Below are 20,549 nucleotides of genomic sequence, written 5' to 3'. Positions count from 1 at the left end.
TCTTTTCTTAAATTTTTGCAATCAGTCTGTTGAATAGTCTTCAATTTTTGGTTTACTGTAATAGATTTTGCCTCATGATCAGTACACTATTATGTAGCATATGTTCACTAAAACGCTGAAGGATCCACTTTCTGAAGATGCAACTGAGCCCTTCATTTTGAACTTTTTGCAGAATTTTTCTATTTTTCATCATCTTCTGTTCATCACTTTCTGCATAGATCTTCAGCAGTTTAACCTTCTGTGTTTTCAGGTTAAATATAATAGTTATTTGAACACTGTACCCTTCTGTAAAGATGTTCCACACTTACAGTACTATCTAGTTTCTCTAACAGTTTAACTTTCTGTGCTATAGATAAACATAACTGCTTTCTTTCTTTTTACCACTGTTACTCACAGCAGTATCTGTAGATATTTTGTGGGCACTTGTGAGGAAATCTGGTCACGTATGGTAAAGAGATATATAACTGAATGAGGCTGAGAGGGTAATTTTTCCTGGGGACACCAAAATGAACAAACAAACAATGTATTATGTGCCTGTGTTTTGATGTGACCCATCTCATGAAGTCAGGTATAGAATTTTCCACTTATGGCATGTTGGAGTTCAAGACATTTCAGATTTTAAAGCATTTTGGACTACGAATTTCTGGATTAAAGATGCTCAACCTGTATTAAAATTATGTATATTTATGTATTAAAAGCAATGGCTCCCAATAGGAATGATTTAGTTCACAAGAGTACACTTTTGATGTATGCAAACATTTTTAGTTGTCACAACTGGGGACAGGGTAGTCTAATGGCACCTAGTGTGTAGAGTCTGAAAGTAGTTTTAAAGATTCTACAATGCAAAAGGCAGTCCACAAAAAGAAAGGATTATCTGGGTCAAAATGACAATAATGCCAAGGTTGAGAAAGAAAGAAAAAGGAACGAAAAAAAATGGGAGGGAGGGAGGAAGGAAGGAAGGGAGGGAGGAAGGGAGGAAGGAAGGAATGGAGGGAGGAAGGAAGGAAGGGAGGGAGGAAGGAAAGAGCAAACAAGCAAATTCCTACACATCAATTAGAAAAAGGTAAACAACCAAGTAGGAAAATAGTTAAGCAACATGAACAAGTACTTCATTGAAAAGGAAATACAAATGGCCAAAAAATTATCTTTCTTGTAATTAATCAGAAAAATGCAAAATATCATCAAAATGAGATATAAACTATAACTCTGGATTAACAGAAATGAATAAATGATACAATATGAAATATTATAGCATTGCAGATTAAAAGGAGTATTTACTTATATACTGCTTATATCCAAGTTGAAACCCAAAGAGGAAAAAAATGATAGGAGGGAACAGACAACCTGAGATTTTTGATTCAGTATCAAACAGATGTACATACATGTTACTAGAATCACAGTGGAAATGAGGTCACAAAATTCAAGATAGAGAACTTTGCTAAAGGCTAAACTGATTAAGATCTATATTGATCCCATAAGTCCTTCCACATGCTCTGTTCCATTTATAAAAGGCTTAAGTCCTTAGTGCAACAATTACCTTAAATTCTATAAAAATTGCTTGCCTTGCTTTCTTAAAATAAGTATTATCATTTATTATCTAATTTGAGTTAATTTTTGAATAAGGAATAAGGATTACACATTATTTTATAATTTGAATATGGATATCCAATTATTCCAAAACCATTTGCCAAAAAAACATTTTGCCATTTTTGCTGCTGTGCCAAAAATAAAATAATCATATTTGGGTAAAAATCACAAATTTCTGCCATGTGTACAACCTCTACTTCTTCAGTTCCTTACTCTGTTCCACTGACCTATATAATCATTCTTTCACCAATCTCACAGTTTTTATTAATAAAATTTTATAATAAATTTTTAAATTGATGGCTGGGAGAGTGGTTCAAGTGGTACAGTGCATGTCTGTCAAGCATCAGGCCTTGAGTTGAAGCCCCAGTACCACCAAAAACAAAAAATGTTTTTAAATTGAGGAGGGCAATTCCTCCATTATTTTTCTACATCATACTTCTTTTGGCTAATCTAGTTCCTTGGCCTGCTACAGAACTTGTAGAATCTACTTGTCTATGCATACACAAATCATAATGATATTCAAAAAATAATATATGATATATTTTTGAATAATATATACTGTTTTATATCTATCTATCTATCTATCATCTATCTATCTATCTGCATTTGGTAACAGTTGACATATTTAGAAGGTTGTACCTTCCAATTCTTGAAAACAGTATTTCTATTTCTGTTATTTTTCTTTCTTTCATCAGGATTCTGTAGTTTTTACCACATAAATCCTGTATGATTTTTAGTTTCACATCAACACATTTCATTTTTTGGAGCTGACAGATTCTGTGCTGAGCAATGTTTCTTGCAATTCGTGATTTCATTGTGTTTTCTTCTTGCTCTAGTACATGTTTTAGCAGTGATGTTCATGGGGGTTTAGGAGCTTAAACTCTGTATTTTTAAGACTAAAAATTGTCTTTATTTTACCTGACGTAGATAACTTGGCCTAGAAATCTAAGGTGAACATACTTTCCCTCAGAACTTTGAAAATATTCCACTAACATCTAATGATATGGATGAGAAATTTGTTAGCAGCTCAATGACATTTCTTTGAAGGCAGTTCACCATCTTCTGACAGACTTCGATACTGCCTATTTATCCTTAATATTCTGCAGTTTCACTGTGATGAATCTGGGTATGAATTTAATCTTATTTATTTTCCATCACAATCAGAATTTATCTTCACTTTTGAATCTCATCTTTTATAACACTTTTCCACTACCAACTACTCAATTATCTTTTTCTAGAACTACTGGTAGATTAAGGTATAAACATCTTAATCTACCCTACTATGACTTATTTATTTACTTACTCATTTATTTTGCAGTAGTGGTTTGAACACTGGGCCTTGTGCATGCATGTTCTTTATCTTTGAGCTACACCCTCAAACTTTTTTTTTTTGCTTGTTTTATGTTTTTACATCATCCTGCAATGCACAATGTAGATATTTCTCAGTGACATTTTCTTAAACCTTATAATTGGTTTTGTACTCTGTAATTATACTTTGGAATTGTCTCATAGATTCTGCTTACTGCTTAAAGTACTGTTTTTCAATTATATGTAATTGATTTTCTTTCACATTCAATTTTCATTATTTCACTTGTCAGAATTATTTAATTATTTCTTGATACTTTTTAATGACAATATCACTTCTCCCTATGTTTTTAATATTATCAACATCATTTTTATGGACTTTGCCAGAATCTTCTGTCAGAATCTTTAGTTGAGTAAGCTCATATTCTAAAAATTTATTTGATTTTATTTATACTCCTTGTAGCAGTAAATCTCTTCAGTTTCATGCAAGGTTTTAGAATTTTGGTTTGTGGGGAGAGAGTTTTTAAAAATTTTTCACTTGTTTTTAAAATTTTCTTCCCTTCTCCTATTGGTCTCTCTCCTTCTCTGCATATTTATCTTCTCTCCTGTATTTTAGTTTGTTAGCCTCCATTCTGTCTTCTGGCTTCTCAATTTAGAGTAGGACTTGAAACTACTGCTTGGGGCTACTTACTTTAGGGAGATGGCGTGTCTAATCATGAAGCTAGAAGGTTTGGATAAAGCCTATTACTGTTTGTACAAAGAAGTCTGGATTCATCCTTTGTCAGAAAATGAAATCGAATCCTATAAGGACTGCAATACTGTGTGACCATTCCCCTGTTTTGAGTGGAGCACATGTAGTCTACTATGTGCTAAAGGTGCCAATCCCTGACCCTGCCATTTCCTAACTATTAGCTCAAGGTCACAAGCCTATGGTTTTACCATCTTTTCACTTTTTATGCACAAGAATATTCATCTGATGTCTGACATCAGCTATCATTTTAATTTTCTTTTTATAATACATTCATCATTGTTACTTTTTACAGATCAGAAAGCAATCTTTTCACATATTGACCTGAAAGTTCTCCAACATTTTATTCACAACAAATTCTCATACCCAGATGATATGACACAATGATGTTTTTTACAAAGTTCAACTTCTAGTAATTGTAAGAAATAATATGCAACATGTAAAATAATCTATAGAGATAGAACAGATAGGTTTCCTGGTTAAATCTTTGTGAGAGACAGGGAGAATTCTCCATCAACTTCTCTCATACAATAGTAATGCATATTTAAAAGCTTGTATTCAAAGCACTGAACTGCACTACATAAATATATACAACTATTACTTGTAAATCGAAAATAAAACAAAAAACTTTGGCAGCCATAGAATTAAATAAGCACATAATAGTACAGAAAACCCTACATCACCTTAAGGCATCCTTCACTGTTGATTTAAAATTAAGTATTTTTGCTGGCTTAAACGTTTCCTGACAGAGGAACCATGAGAATAATAATGGTAAAAAGAGATTCCATCTTCTTCCAGAGGAACTCTTTCATAAATAATCTGTAAGTCATACTTACGGGTAAATGGCTTCATTGATGTTCCCGAATACTTGTCTCCCGATCATTATGATGGTCAACTGCGCTGTCAATTCTATTAGACAACCTCCAGGATCGCACTGGTTGGAAAAAAGGGAGAAAAACAAAGCAAATGATGGAAAATAAAATTTTGCGACAACTAAAACAAACCCTAAACCAAAAGATTAGAAATTCAAGACAGTATATTAATGGGGCATATATTAGTGGGATAGTATATTAAGAGGATTAAAGAGACTGAAAAAGCACAAATTTCTAGGTCTTATCTTAGAAAGTTCCAGACTTTTGTGTCTGGGCTAGGTTGAGAGTTGGTATATTTTCCATATGGTTTGGACAGCACTGAACTTATCTAACTCTTTCTCCAGAAACCCTTTCTCCAGAAAGTTATCATTGATCCTTTGCAGGAAACCTTCAGAATAAAGATCTTTACTTATTTAATATTTCATATTTTACCATCAAACTGTTGGCTCAAAAGAGACCCAAAAGTCACAACAGATGAGAGGATTCATCTGTGTATAGAGTCAGAGTCTAGACGTAACTTGCAAATTGATAATATCTGAGTTAGCAGGAGGCACAAAGGAAGTTCTTGGTTAATACTGAGATACTGAAGTCATAGACCTCACCTCTCAAGAGATTTCTCACCTCTTCACTTCTCCACACATTAAACAAATATGTGTATTTTCCAGGATAGCCCACAAACTTCCCTTTAAAGAAAGCTACATAGAAGCAGGATGAATAAAAATTCACAAACTGGAACAGGAACATTTTCAAAGTCAGACTGCTCTCATACTCCTGGTGAGTTCGAGGAATTTCTGGTAAGTGAAAAAAAAAATACATCAAAGTGTAATGCGTTTTCCTTGAAATTTGTACTTACTGGGAAATGCAGATTTCTATTCATATAATTATGAAAACCTATAGAACTGCTTTCCTATAGAACTGTATATACTGTGGTCATACAAACCAGTATTGGATAACTATGGACTTAAATAGGCTTTCTGTTGAATACTCTGTTTTACTCTAACCACTGAGGAAATTTACGAAGTAGTCATTGTCACATTCGGGGGTGCTATACTTCTCTGGGCAGGGAGAGGATCACACAGCCAAATGTGGAATTCCAATCCCTATAAGATGGAAGAACTTTATGCTGTATCATCCCCAGATACTATATGTTGATATCCCATAAACATATCTTCTTTGTCTCTTTCCAATCAAGTTTAAACAAGAATATATCAAGGGTTGAGATGATTTCCAAGTGAATTGTACTTTCTTCCATGAATTGAAATGTTGTATCAATTTTGAAAACAATGTGACAGTGGGTCCTGGCAGAAATAGTGACATTCTCATTCTCCTTCATGCACAATGTGTGATCATGATCATGATTTGTCATTCACAAATTCCAAGGATAAGAAAATGTTAAATTTTCTTCACACCACACAAGACCATTATTAACCATAAGAAAGGGAGCATGGTTTTCTAAACTGATAATCTCTCAAAACTATAAGCAATCCAGTTAAATTTATGACACTTTTAGAAATGCTGAAATAGCAACAAATTCTTCTAAAGACATAGACAGCTAAGATCCTGCATTTTAGTGAAGTTCACTTGCATTCCTAAAACTCTCTAATGTTAACTCCAGTGCTTTTCTCACTGAAGAAAGCTGTGACTTTTTAGGTGTTTTTTTTTTTTATTCATATGTGCATACAATGTTTGGGTCATTTCTCCCCCCTCCGCCCTCTTACCCTCCCACCTGCTCCCTCTCCCCTCAACCCCCTCACTACCCAGCAGAAACTATTTTGCCCTTATCTCTAATTTTGTTGTAGAGAGAGTAAAACAATAATAGGAAGGACCAAGGGTTTTTGCTAGTTAAGATAAGGATATCTATACAGGGAGTTGACTCGCATTGATTTCTTGTGCGTGTGTGTTACCTTCTAGGTTAATTCTTCTTGATCTAACCTTTTCTCTAGTTCCTGGTCCCCTTCTCCTATTGGCCTCAGTTGCTTTAAAGTATCTGCTTTAGTTTCTCTGCATTGAGGGCAACAAATGCTACCTAGTTTTTTAGGTGTCTTACCTATCCTCATACCTCCCTTGTGTGCTCTTGCTTTTATCACGAATCAAAGTTCAATCCCCTTGTTGTGTTTGCCCTTGATCTAATGTCCGCATATGAAGGAGAACATACAATTTTTGGTCTTTTGGGCTAGGCTAACCTCACTCAGAATGATGTTCTCCAATTCCATCCATTTACCAGCGAATGATAACATTTCATTCTTCTTCATGGCTGCATAAAATTCCATCATGTATAGATACCAGATTAATTCATCAGTAGTGGGGTATCTTGGCTGTTTCCATAACTTGGCTATTGTGATTAGTGCTGCAATAAACATGGGTGTGCGGGTGCCTCTGGAGTAACCTGTGTCACAGTCTTTTGGGTATATCCCCAAGAGTGGTATTGCTGGATCATATGGTAGATCAATGTTTAGCTTTTTAAGTAGCCTCCAAATTTTTTTCCAGAGTGGTTCTCCCACCAGCAGTGTAAGAGGGTTCCTTTTTCCCGGATCCTCACCAACACCTGTTTTTAGTGGTGCTGCTAAAGATGGCTATTCTAACAGGGGTGAGGTGGAATCTTAGCGTGGTTTTAATTTGCATTTCCTTTATTGCTAGAGATGGTGAGAATTTTTTCATGTGTTTTTTGGCCATTTGAATTTCTTCTTTTGAGAAAGTTCTGTTTAGTTCACTTGCCCATTTCTTTATTGGTTCATTAATTTTGGGAGAATTTAGATTTTTAAGTTCCCTATATATTCTGGTTATTAGTTCTTTGTCTGATGTGTAGCTGGCAAATATTTTCTCCCACTCTGTGAGTGTTCTCTTCAGTTTAGAGATCATTTCTTTTGTTGAGCAGAAGCTTTTTAGTTTTATGAAGTCCCATTTATCTATGCTATCTCTTAGTTGCTGAGATGCTGGGGTTCCATCGAGAAAGTTCTTACCTACACCTACTAATTCCAGAGTATTTCCTACTCTTTCTTATATCAACTTTAGAGTTTGTGGTCTGATGTTAAGCTCCTTGATCCATTTTGAGTTAATATTGGTATAGAGTGATATACATGCATCTAGTTTCAGGTTTTTGCAGACTGCTAACCAGTTTTCCCAGCAGTTTTTGTTGAAGAGGCTGTCATTTCTCCATTGTATATTTTTAGCGCCTTTGTCAAAAACAAATTGGCTATAGTTGTGTGGCTTTGTATCTGGGTCCTCTATTCTGTTCCACTAGTCTTCATGTCTGTTTTTGTGCCAGTACCATGCTGTTTTTATTGTTATTGCTTTGTAATATAGTTTGAAGTCAGGTATCCTGATACCTACAGTATTGTTCTTTTGAACAATTTTTTTGCCTTGGCTATTCGCGGCCTCTTGTGTTTCCACATAAATTTAATGGTAGAGTTTTCAATCTCTTTAATGAATGTCATTGGAATTTTGATGGGAGTTGCATTAAACATGTAGATTACTTTTGGGAGTATAGACATTTTTACTATGTTGATTCTACCAATCCATGAACATGGGAGACCTCTCCACTTTCTATAGTCTTCCTCAATCTCTTTCTTCAGAAGTTTATAGTTTTCCTTGTAGAGGTCAGTCACATCCTTTGTTAGGTTTACACGTAGGTATTTGATTTTTTTTGATGCTATTGTAAATGTAATTGTTTTCATATATTCTTTCTCAGTTTGTTCATTATTAGTGTATAGAAATGCTAATGATTTTTATATTGATTTTATATCCTGCTACTTTGCTATAGCTATTGATGGTGTCTAGGAGTTTTTGAGTAAAATTTTTTGGTTCTTTAAGGTATAAGATCATGTCATTTGCAAATAGGGATATTTGCAATATCCCTATTTACCTTTTTGTATTCCTTTTATTCCTTCTTCTTGCCTAATTGCTCTGGCTAGGAATTCCAGAGCTATGTTGATAGGAGTGGAGATAAGGGCATCCTTGTCTAGATCCTGATTTTAGAGGGAATGGTTTCAGTTTTTCTCCATTAAGTATAATGCTGGCTGTAGGTTTGTCATATATAGCTTTTATACTGTTTAAGTACTTTCCTTCTATTCCTAGTTTTCTTAGAGCCTTTTTCATAAAATGGTGTTGGATCTTATCAAAGGCTTTTTCTGCATCTATTGAGATGATCAAGTGGTTTTTGTCTTTGCTTCTGTTAATGTGGTTTATTACATTTATTGCTTTTTGTATGTTGAACCACCCCTGCATTCCTGGGATGAAGACTACTTGGTCGTGGTGAATGATCTTTTTGATGTGTTGTTGAATTCAGTTTGCCATTATTTTATGAAGATTTTTGCATCAATGTTCATTAAGGAGATTGGCCTATAGTTCTCCTTTTTGGAGGTGTCTTTGCCTGCTTTTGGGATAAGTGTAATACTGGCTTCATAAAATGTGTTTGGCAGTTTTCCTTCCCTTTCTATTTCATGGAACAATTTAAGGTGGTTTGGTATCAGTTCTTCTTTAAAGGTCTGATAAAATTCAGCAGAGAATCCATCAGGTCCTGGAATTTTCTTTTTGGGGAGACTCTTGATTGCTGCTTCAATTTCATTTTGTGTTATAGATCTATTCAGGTGATTAATATCCTCTTGGTTTAGTTTTGGATGATCATATATATCTTGAAATCTGTCCATTTCTTTAAGATTTTCGAATTTATTTGAATATAGGTTCTTGAAGTGGTCTCTGATGATTTCCTGGACTTCCATGGTGTTTGTTGTTATCTCCCCTTTTCATCCCTGATTCTACTAATTTGGGTTTTTTTCTCTCCTCATTTTAGTCAGGTTTGCCAGGGGTCTGTCAATCTTGTTTATTTTTTCAAAGAACCAACTTTTTGTTTCATTAAATCTTTGTATGGTTTTTTAGGTTTCTATTTCATTGATTTTAGCTCTTATTTTTATTATTTCTCTCCTTCTATTTGTTTTGGGATTTGCTTGTTCTTGTTTTTCTAGGAGTTTGAGATGTATCATTAGGTCACTGATTTGGGATCTTTCAGTCTTTTTAATATATGCACTCATGGCTATAAACTTTCCTCTCAGGACTGGCTTTGCTGTGTCCCATAGGTTCTGGTAGGTTGTGTTTCATTTTTGTTGACTTCCAGGAACTTTTTAATTTCGTCTTTTATTTCATCAATGACCCATTGTTCATTCAGTAAGGAGTTATTCAGTTTTCAGCTGTTTGCATGTTTTTTGTGTTTACTTTTGTTGTTGAGTTCTAGTTTTACTGCATTGTGATCAGATAGAATGCATGGAATAATTTCTATTTTCTTATATTTTCTGAGGTTTGTTTTGTGCCCCAAGATATGATCTACTTTGGAGAAGGTTCCATGGGCTGCTGAGAAGTATGTATATTGTGTAGAAGTTGGATGAAATGTTCTGTAGACATCAAGCAGGTCCATTTGATCTATTGTATATTTTAGATCAAGGATTTCTTATTGATTTTTTGTTTGGATGACCTATCTATTGATGATAATGGGGTGTTAAAGCCTCCCACGACCACTGTGTTGGAGTTAATATATGCTTTTAGGTCTTTCAGAAATTGGGTGTGTTGACATTTGATGCATATAGGTTGATAATTGTTATTTCCTTTTGGTATTTCCCCTTTTATTAGTATGGAATGTCCTTCTTTGTCGCATTTGATCAATGTAGGTTTGAAGTCTACTTTGTCAGAGATAAGTATTGCTTCTCCTGCCTGTTTTTGGGGGCCATTGGCTTGGTAAATCTTCTTCCAGCCTTTCATCCTAAGCCTATGCTTATTTCTGTCAGTGAGATGAGCCTCCTGTAAGCAACAAATTGTGGGATCTTCCTTTTTAATCCAGTTCATCAAACAGTGCCTTTTGATGGGGGAATTAAGTCCATTAACATTAAGTGTTAGTACTGATAGGTATGTGGTGATACCTGTCATTTAGTTGTCTTAGTTGTTTGAAGGTTTGATTGTGTGTACCTAAGTTGAGGTTACTCTCTACTTTCTTGCTTTTTCTTTTCCTGTATTTTGGTGCTGCCTGCCCTTTCATGGTTATGTTGGGTTTCACTTTCTGTGTGCAGAAGCCCTTGAAGAATCTTTTCTAGTGGTGGCTTTGTGGTTACATATTGTTTTAGTTTCTGCTTATCATAGAAGACTTTTATTGCTCCCTCTATTTTGAGTTATAGTTTTGCTGGGTAGAGTATCCTGAGGTTGAAGTTATTTTCATTCAGTGTCCGGAAGACCTGACTCCATGCTCTTCTTGCTTTTAATGTTTCTGTTGAGAAGTCAGCTGTGATTTTGATGGGTTTTCCTTTGTATGTTGCTTGTTTTTTCTCTCTTACAGCCTTCAATATTCTTTCCCTAGTTTCTGCACTTGTTGTTTTAATGATGATATGTCATGGTATAGTTCTATTTTGATCTGGTCTGTTTGGTGTCCTGGAGGCCTCTTGCATCTGTATGGGAATATCTTTCTCTAGATTTGGGAAATTTTCTGTTATTATTTTGTTGAATATAATACGCATTCCCTTTGCTTGCACCTCTTCTCCTTCCTCAATGCCCATGATTCTCAAGTTTGGTCTTCTGATGAAGTCGGTGAGTTCTTCCATTTTCTTTTCACAGGTCTTGAGTTGTTTAATTAATAGTTTTCAGTTTTTCGTTTAATTACCATTTCATCTTCAAGTTCTAAGGTTCTGTCTTCTGTTTGTTCTATTCTGCTGGATTGGCCTTCCATTTTGTTTTGCAATTCTGTTTTGTTCTTTTGTCTGAGGTTTTCCATATCCTGAGTCATTTCCTCTGTAATGTTGTCTGTTTTTGTCCTGAGTTCATTTATCTCTTTATTAATCGTGTTCTTTGTTTCTTTTTGGTGTTTATACAGTGCTTCTATGGTTTCTTTTATTTCTTCTTATGCTTTTTCAAATTCGTATTTTTGTTGTCTTGAAGTTTCTTGAGTGTCTCCTGTACATTTTGGTTGACCATATCCAGTATCATCTCTATAAAATTCTCATTGATTACCTGTAGTATTTCTTCTTTTAGATTGTTCTTGTGGGCTTCCTTGGGTTCTTTGGCATAGTTTATCTTCATTTTTTTGGAGTCTGGATCTGAGTATCTGTTTTCTTCATTTCCTTCTGGTTCCTGTACTAATTTTTTGCTGTGGGGAAACTGGTTTCCCTGTTTTTTCTGTCTTCCCGTCGTTTCATTTGGTGTTGTTATTGTCCCTGCACTGTGTGCAATTAAGTATTTTCTAGCTTGTAATAATAACAATGGTGATATTTAGAATGGAAGGATGAGAGGAGATGGAAAGCAAAGAAGTTAAAGAAAAAGGGAAAAACAAATAAAGAAGTAGAAAAAACCAAAAGAAACAAACAACAAAAAAGTTTCAAAGATATAAAAAGGGAGAGATAGTGCACTAATCAACAGTAAGCTGAATAGGCATTAGAGAGACAGAGAGAGGATTGAAAACAAAAAATGAAAAAATATAAATAAAAATAAAAAAATAAATTTTAAAAAATTTAAAAATATATATAAAAAGAAATCTCCAAGTTCAAATGCAATAAAGTTTCAGTCTTAATAATGTGGTGGTTGTCCTTCAGCCTCCGATCCTGGAGATGGTGTCTCAGAAGTAGTTCTGTCATTGTCTCATCAAAGGTGAAAAAAACTAGACAAAACAAAACAAAATAGCACAAAACAAAAAGAAACCAACAAAGTGTCCAAAATTCAAATGCAATACAGTTTCAGTAAGTTTTTCAGCATGTAGGTGTAGTTCAGTTGTTGTCTCATCAATGGTAGGGAGAGAAAAAAAAGTCTGTAGACAGTTCTGTGAATGTCTATCTGAGGCTGTGGCTTGCCTGCCCACTGCTGTCAGCCTGATGTTGCTGGAGGCTTATTTATGCAGATCTCAGGAGTGAGCTTAACACTTACCTAGCCCCTCAGGCTTTGTTTACTCAGAGTTCTGTGCACCAGCCTGTGCTACAGGCTTTCCCCTTTCCAAGCACACTGAGGGAGGTGACACTGCACCAGCTTTCTCAGGCCTTCGTGTTTATTTACCGTTCATATGGGAAGTGGGTCTTCCCCCCTCTCCTGTGGAGTTTTCCTCCCACTGCCACTTTTAGAAGCTTTCCCTCTCCTGGTTGCTGAGTGTGTGCTGCCACTCCTGCCTTCTCCAGCCGACTTGTTTATTTACAGTTCTGTGAGGGATTCCCCTCCAGCATTCAGGGTCCCTTGCCCTCTTTGCTATGTGTCTTTTTTGTTGTTATTGTGTATTATTCCATTTCTCTTTTTTCCCTGGGTGGGGGTCAGTCTGTCCAGGGGGCTATGCTGATCTGGCCCAGGATTGTCTGTGGCAGTACCGCATACCGTTTAGCTCACCTTGTGGTCTGCATCTTCCCAAGCCATCTGGGTGCTGGTGTCTGGAGGTGGTGTGAGAGCCCTCCTGGTTTCTCCGTTTAATGTGAAGTGGAGATGCTATGCGCAGAGTGGAGCTGTGAAGGAGTCAAAGTTTTGCCTCTTCTCGGTGGTTTTTCCTGTAAGGTGTATCTCCAGTGTCTCTCCAAGATTTTACTTTAGGAGGCACGCTTTCTGCTTCCTCCCTCTAGCCACCATCTTGGAATCTCTGTACGAATCTTTCTAAGTGCTACAATCTCCAGGTACTTTAAAAACCTACACTAACCTATAACTCCAGGCTGACTTTGCTGTGATGTTGTAGGCTGCTGCAGTCCCTGGTCAGAAGATTTCCAAATTCTTTGTGCCCTACATGGAGGCATCCAGGCAGGTGGGTGTGGTAAGGGAGGAAATGGAGTTTACTAAAGCTTAAGAAAAGCAGTTACTAAAGAACATTGTGGGACCAAGTGGAAGCTGGAAGCAGAGAGTTTTTAGGTGTTTTAAACACAGTTTGTTTGCTGTGATTTTCTTGCTGTAAAATTGAAAGAGAACTTAAAATTCAAAGATGCTGTGTAAGGAAAGCCACCTGACCTGCCAGGGCTCTTCAGTCTAGTACTCTTTCTGCCTACCTGAGACATGGTGTCAGTGTTGAATGCCCTGCTTTATCTGTAATCCCTTAACCTTCCTTCAGGGCTTCAGCAGGAATTTTAATACTTTAACAAGAAAACAATCCAGGTTGTAAGGGTTGGCAACCAAAGAGAAAAGCAGTAAGGTTTAGACAAAAATATTTAGGAGAAGCTGATATTCTGTTTTTCGTAATGATGGTTTCCAAAACCAAACACCTTTGAAGAACCATACACAGGAAATCATTTTATCTGTGTCTTGAGAATAGTGGGGACTTTATTCAGTATTTAACTCTATCCATCAAGGGAGGATTAAGACATGAATACCCAAAATGATGTGAAGAGTCTTAATTCCTTTTGTCAGTTCTCCTTCCTGCTTCCATTATGGCAGACCTAACTGTGGTTATAAGAATTCCCTAACAGGGGTTTGGATCAAACTAGAAAATGGAACTGCCTTAAAATGTGCCATAGGAAATGAACTCCCTAGGATATGACCCAAAATGGATATATTGCATTGGTAGGAACCTGTACACAAACCACACTAATGATTTGGCCAGCTTACCCATTTTAGTAATCCAGGCAGATATTTTTTCATAAAAAAAATTCAACATCAAGATGACCATAAAGTTCAAGCATGATCCAGTGAGTGATGTGGCTAATTGGGGAGTAAAGATGCTCTTGACTTGCTTTAAGGATGCTTCACTTTCCATGAAGCTAGCAAATGTAGCAAAGACTGACAGGCGGTACACAATTACAGCTACCATACTGCTGATAACAAGAGCCATCTGGGAAAGAGAAAAAAGAACTGGTCACACTGGTCTCTGTGTCCTGTGATGCATACATATCAAAGCACATACTATTTCTTCATCTTATTATATTAAGTTTAGCAGCACTCATATGCAAAGCACATTGAGTCAGCTTCTCTTACCATAGATGGCAGGAAATAAACACTGGCAAAGTAAAAAGGGATTAAATATAAATCATTTGGTAGCAGTTGATTAAATATAATATAGGAAAAATATGCATTGCTCATCCTGTAGCCTTATTTTCTACCAGGGTTTGGGAAAAGAACCAGAAGGCCAAATCCTACCCATGGCCTTGTCTGTCCTTACACGTCTCTTAAGTTACTTGCGTTTTTTGAATTTTTAAAGGTTTTAAGGAAAAATAAAGACAATTGTGTGTAAGAGACTCTATGTGGCTACAAAACCCAAAATACATCTGGTTCCTTTACACAACAACTTAGAACTCATGTTCTAGGTTATAATTACATAGAATCTGTGTTACTTCCTATATGGTGAAAACACAATGATGGTTTTATATCAAAGATTGCAGATATTTATCCTAAAAGTTAAGGACATAAGTAAAATTTTATTAGAACCAGAAAACCAAAGCAGAATAATCTTTCTGGGGCCATGCTCCAGACTGTTTCACAAAGACTGTCTTAAATGAATTATTACTAATTAATTATTCCATCATTTCTACAATTTCTCCATGAGGTTGTTATATAATTTAAGAAAACGCATTTCTGGTAAGTCTTTTAAGATATAAAAATAATAGCTTTAACAAATAATGTTGCAAGATAAAAGATAGTTTATGTGTACTGAGGGGGTTAACTTATAGTTTACAATTGTTTATTTATACTCCATAGAATTACCCTCAGAAGCTAGCAGCCCCTCTTTACCAACCGAGATGACAGAAGTGTTTGGAAATGAAATACACTATGGCTGTGGAGAAATCTAGTAACTGAAATACACAGACAAAAGCTGGCTTCCCACAGGGAGCTAAATTTTTCAAGTTCAAGAAGAAACATCTTATTGTTTATTTCAGCAAGAGAAGGAAAAGCAATAGTTGCTTATTCATTTTGCATGTTCATTTTAAGTGGACAAAAAGATATATTAATAAAACAAACCAGAGTCTGTAATCAAAATAAGTTTGCTCTATTCTGGTTTCAAATGATCACTTAATGAAGGGTTGTGAGTGAACAGGAACAGACTGTAAGATAAAGCACTTCTCTCTTCACTTAGATCTTTCCCCAAAGTTCAATTACGGAAAATTCATATAAATTACACTTTGTTTTGCCTAAGAGATGCAACCAAAATAAAAAGTGATTGCAGAGGGAGGAAGCAGGAGAGATCCAAGAACCATGACAGATGAAACTTGAGATGACCACATATGGTTGCCTGAAAAAGAAATAATAATGGGTTTTCAAGAATTGCTCACCCATAATGTCACTGTGGCTCCTGATAAAAAGTACCATGGAATACGAGCATATAGAGGCATGAAAGGTTCCATTTCCTGTAATGTTGAAGAAATCACATCATAATTCAAAATCTGGCCTCACATTTGAGATTCCAAGCATTAGTGAAAGATTCAAAAAGCATAAAGTAGAAACTCCCCACAAAGGGCTCCCTGTACAGCACATGGAAAGTTACAATCTAGCAATGGTTCTTTCCCTTTGAATAAAGAACAATAGGCCTCCAAAATGAGGTACTTTACTGGTATTTAAAAGTATATAATGGATGGGCACTATTTCCTGAGTTCAAATTAAAGTGGTATTTAGTACCTGATAGAGAGAAGACAAAGTCAAAATCTCACCATTGCTGCGTAAGTGGACCTGACTTAATGATTTTACAATTTTATCCCAACTGGAGTGAAACAATAGCATTGCTCTCTAATTTTTCTGCATGATATTAACTTGAACATGCTCTTCGTATTTATGGGATAAACTGTGTTCCTGCACATAATTCAACAGTTCAGACTTTTCTATCTTCAGGCTTTAAAGTCATTAATGCAAGTTATCAATTATGTCAACTAACATTCTGAGCTACACCAAAAGATAGGTAGATTTTATTAAAGGAGACTACTACACATTAAAAAATAGCTGTCAAGAGAAATATACATCAGCAATTCTATAAAATATAACATTTCACATTTTATGGATTTTCAGGGTGGACCGAAGGCAAACACAGAACATTCAGTGGGCAGAGTAAGCCATCTAAGAGCTATACAGAACCCAAGAGTACATGTGAATGTGTGCATTTATGTCACTTGCTTTACTGTGTTCAAGTGTGTGCATCATATATGTGTGTGTCAGTGCATGTTTGTGGATATTTGTTTGTGCACTGTGTGTATTCATACATGTGTGTATTGCAAATGCAGACCCAAATATGAGAGTTCTGTTTTGGCTTAAACATAAAAATAGCACTTTGAGTAAGCAAGAAGTGTCCTGATTTCAAAACCATTAAAGCCAAGTGAGATGAAATGAATACTCAGTGAATCAATGTACAGTGCATTTCAACTAGTTCTGAATGTAAACACTTGATTCATCTTTAGTTTTCTTTGTTACTTTTTAGCAAAACCAATAAACTTGCTTGTTTTTAAAAATTATACCATGAAAGAGGAATAAATAAACATCATGTCATTATTCTACTAATACTTTTTCTTAATTTTAAGCTAATATTCAAATTGTGGGTGTATTTTCTAAGGTGTTTTTTTCTCCTTTATTCATTGGCCAAATTTTTATGATGTTTCAGTGAAATTTAAAAAATGTTTGGTGAATGTCTAAACTGTGAAAAGAATTTTTTAGTATTATTTGCTATTGTGACCTAAGCAGAGGAGGGGGTGTACTAGTGTTTGCACTGAAGACATGTCCTACTCTCTTTTCAATAAAATCAGAAAACATGATTATAGATTAAGGAAAAATAGGGACTCTGAGAAGATGAAAACAATCTTCTGGTCATTGAAGGTAAAGTCCCTTCCACATTCACATGAAAAAAGTGAGGTATCAAGAGGTTAAGTGACTCAATCAAGAACAGACAGTCAATTTTCCAGTTAGTTCTAAAAGCTAGACCTCCACCCCCAATGCAGGTATCAGTGTAATGACTGTCCTATTATAATCAATCAAAAAGCACTACATGAAGAAAATCTAGTCTAATAAAATATTCACTCATAAACTCAGTACTCTTAATTTCACATATTATAATATTATCATTTCCAGTTCTCTATACTTACAGATAAACAAAGCCCATAGCATGCAAGCATTCTCCATTTTCCTTTTCCTCACCTAATATTAAAACTACATATTTAATGTTGTAGTTGGATTTGCTTTAAAATAATCTAGTGGCAGAAAGATGTGGGGTTATAAGTGAAAAACATTGTTTGTGAATTAAAATCAACTAGTATTAGATAATAGATCCATCCATGAGTTTATTATAGTTTTCTTTTTGTGTGTTTGAAAATTGTCATATATGTATATTCATATAAATATATTTATATTCATTATATATTTATATATTTATATTTATATATATAAATATATTTATATGAATATTCACAATATATATGAATATACAGAAATAAGTGGTTTATATAATTGACATGTTGGGAATACTTTAAAGGCAAGTTAAAATAAACATCATTATTTGAGAGGCAGCCTACAGCAGAGTGTCCATAGAGACAAGCTGCCTGATGTACCTTTGTCACTGGATTCATTTTCTTATGTTTACACATAGCTTCAAATTCAGGTCTCAGCTGAAGCTGCTGCTGCTCCTCTTCAAAGTCCACCAGATCCCATTCATATTCCAGTCTGGCCTGTCGCTGTTTCCAAAACTCCAAAAACAATGTGACTATAAATGAAGAAGTGTAGTAAAATAAATAATCAAGAAATGGAGAAACAAAGCTAATAAGAAAATAACTTTCTCCTACTTAATTTTTAGTCATTTTGGTTGAAAGGTGGTTCACAATTTTCAGGTGGCTCTTCTGTCACTTTTTTGTTTTTTCCTGGTTCTGAGGCTTGGACTCAGGGCTTACACCTTAAGCCACTCCACCAGCCTTTTTTTGTGAAGGGTTTTCAAGATAGGGTCTCTCAAACTATTTGCCTAGGCTGGCTTCAAACCACGATCCTCCAGATTTCTGCTTCCTGAGTAGCTAGGATTACAGGTTTGAGCTACTGGTACCTGGCTTTTGTCACTGTTTGATGATGAAATGATCAGTTATGAATGATGGTATTACATTATATAATAACATTTAAATAACTCATTTATGAAAATTTAAGCTCATTTCTTAAAGGAAAAAATTTTCAGACATGTTACACTGTTTCTTCATTCAAATAATTTGATGTGATATTTAAACTTTATATTTTATTTAACACTAGCATTTTTGCATATGTTTTACTGAAAGCATTCAAGTCAATACACCATTTTTCAAGGTTAGAGAAATGGTAATTATGGAAGTATATTTAAAGAAAACTTAAGAGTTATTTCCCAGCATAAATCCTCAGTATCTATCTCTCTCTGTCTAGAGATATACATTGATAGATATTTTTAGATAATTTATGTAGAGAGATCTATCTATTTATGCAGAGAGATCTGTCTATCTATCAATCTATCTATCATCTATCTACCTATCTATGTACATGTTGATTACATATGCTAAAATATGTGGAAAAAGAGATTGCTAGATATGTGTTTAGCTTTCAATTAAAGACAAAATATTCACATAAAAGTACACAAAATATAAGTGGACTTTTATCAGAATTTTTATAAAAAACACAACCGTGTATCCGCACCAATACAAAAAAGAAACCTCACAATAGAACATGGTCAAAACCTGAGACACTCTCCCTAAGACTCTTCTGAGACAGTGCAGTAACTAGTACCCTGGCTCCTAACATTTTAGGGCACTTTTGTCTGTCTTTGCACTTTTATATGAATGATAACGTACAGCCAACAGTTCTTTGTGTGAAGCTTCTTTTTATTTGGTCTGACTTTGCTGCCATGAATAGCAAACTTCATTAATATTTCCACTGCTGCACAGTATACCATTGTGTGATTAAATCACACTTTTGTCTGTTCTTGGTTTGATGAACATTGGAGGGGTTTATTTTTGGTATTGCCAATAGTTCTCCTTTAAACATTCTTGTATGTATCCTCTGGAAGACATATACATGCCTTTCTATTGGTTATATATCTAGGAATAAAATTCTTTGACAAAAATCACCTTACTATTTTACCACCTATGAAAGATTGAACATTTAAATTTTCCTATGGCTCACTCTATACATCTTCTTTTTTATAACAGTAGTGGGTTTGAACTCAGGGACTTGAATTTGACAGGCAAGTGCTCTACCACTTGAACCATGCCCCAAGCCCTTTTTACTTTTGTTATTTTTTGATCCTGCTATTTAAGCTTCCCACATAACTGGAATGATAGTCTTACCTCACCACACCCAGTTTTTTATTGATTAAGATGGGGTCTCATGTACAAATTTTTGCCTGGGCTGGTCTCAAACCCTGATCTTCCTGATCTCTGCCTCCCAAGTGGCTAGGATTATAGGTGTTCAGCCACCACCCAGCCATCCTCTATTTTTTAAATAATTATAAGGAACTATGTATTCTACATTTTAAAAGTCCTTATTGTATCTTTTTAAAGTCTCATTATATTCATCTAACTGCTCTCTCTGCCTCTGCTATATGTCCTTTCCGATGCACATGTATCAGTCACCTGAATGCTAGTTTTTGTTTATTTGCTCATGTATACATTTGTTCATATTCTCTTTTGCTAACTTAAGAACTTATTTTATTATGGCAAGAAAATTAACTAAGACTTATCCTCAACTAGTTGTAAATGTACAACTCATTATTTTAACTGTAGGCACAGTGTTGTATATATCTCTAGAGACTCTTCATATATCTGAACTGAAACCTCATGTCCATCGATTAGTATTCCCCATTTCCTCATCCCCCAGTCCCAGGCAACCATCATTGCACTCTTGGACTCTATGAATTTGGCTGATTTCACTACTTCACATAAGTTGGAAGTATGCAGTATTTATCTTTGTGTAGATGAGTTTTTCCCCTCTTTACTGGGACTAATGTCTTCAAGTTGTTTTATCTATGTAACTTGTACAATATTGTAGTATTTCCTTCTTTTTAAGGCTTAATCATATTCCATTTTGTGTGTGTATCTCACAAATTTTTTATCCATTCATCTGTTAATGGACATTTAAGTTTTTTCCACATCTTGCTATTATTAGTAGTGTGCAATAAACACAGGAGTTGCGATATG

At 35.1% G+C, this 20,549-nt stretch overlaps 1 protein-coding gene across 4 annotated transcripts in view; it reads right to left on the bottom strand.

Annotated features, from left to right (window-relative positions):
- The window catches only part of Ano5 (anoctamin 5), a 100,400-nt gene that overhangs the window by 19,270 nt on the left and 60,581 nt on the right, over nt 1–20,549 (bottom strand). For all 4 annotated transcript variants that reach the window (XM_020184639.2, XM_074042899.1, XM_074042903.1 and 1 more), the window contains 5 exons: nt 17,958–18,109; nt 15,705–15,779; nt 14,047–14,269; nt 5,134–5,303; nt 4,477–4,574 (listed from right to left, as the gene is read on the bottom strand). In XM_020184639.2, the coding sequence (XP_020040228.1) occupies nt 4,477–4,574; nt 5,134–5,303; nt 14,047–14,269; nt 15,705–15,779; nt 17,958–18,109 (718 nt within the window). The remainder of the gene's footprint in view (nt 1–4,476; nt 4,575–5,133; nt 5,304–14,046; nt 14,270–15,704; nt 15,780–17,957; nt 18,110–20,549) is intronic.

This window comes from Castor canadensis, chromosome 1 (genome assembly GCF_047511655.1).
Source record: "Castor canadensis chromosome 1, mCasCan1.hap1v2, whole genome shotgun sequence".
Classification (NCBI taxonomy): Eukaryota; Metazoa; Chordata; class Mammalia; order Rodentia; family Castoridae; genus Castor; species Castor canadensis.
This window is presented reverse-complemented; position numbering and strand designations above follow the sequence as displayed.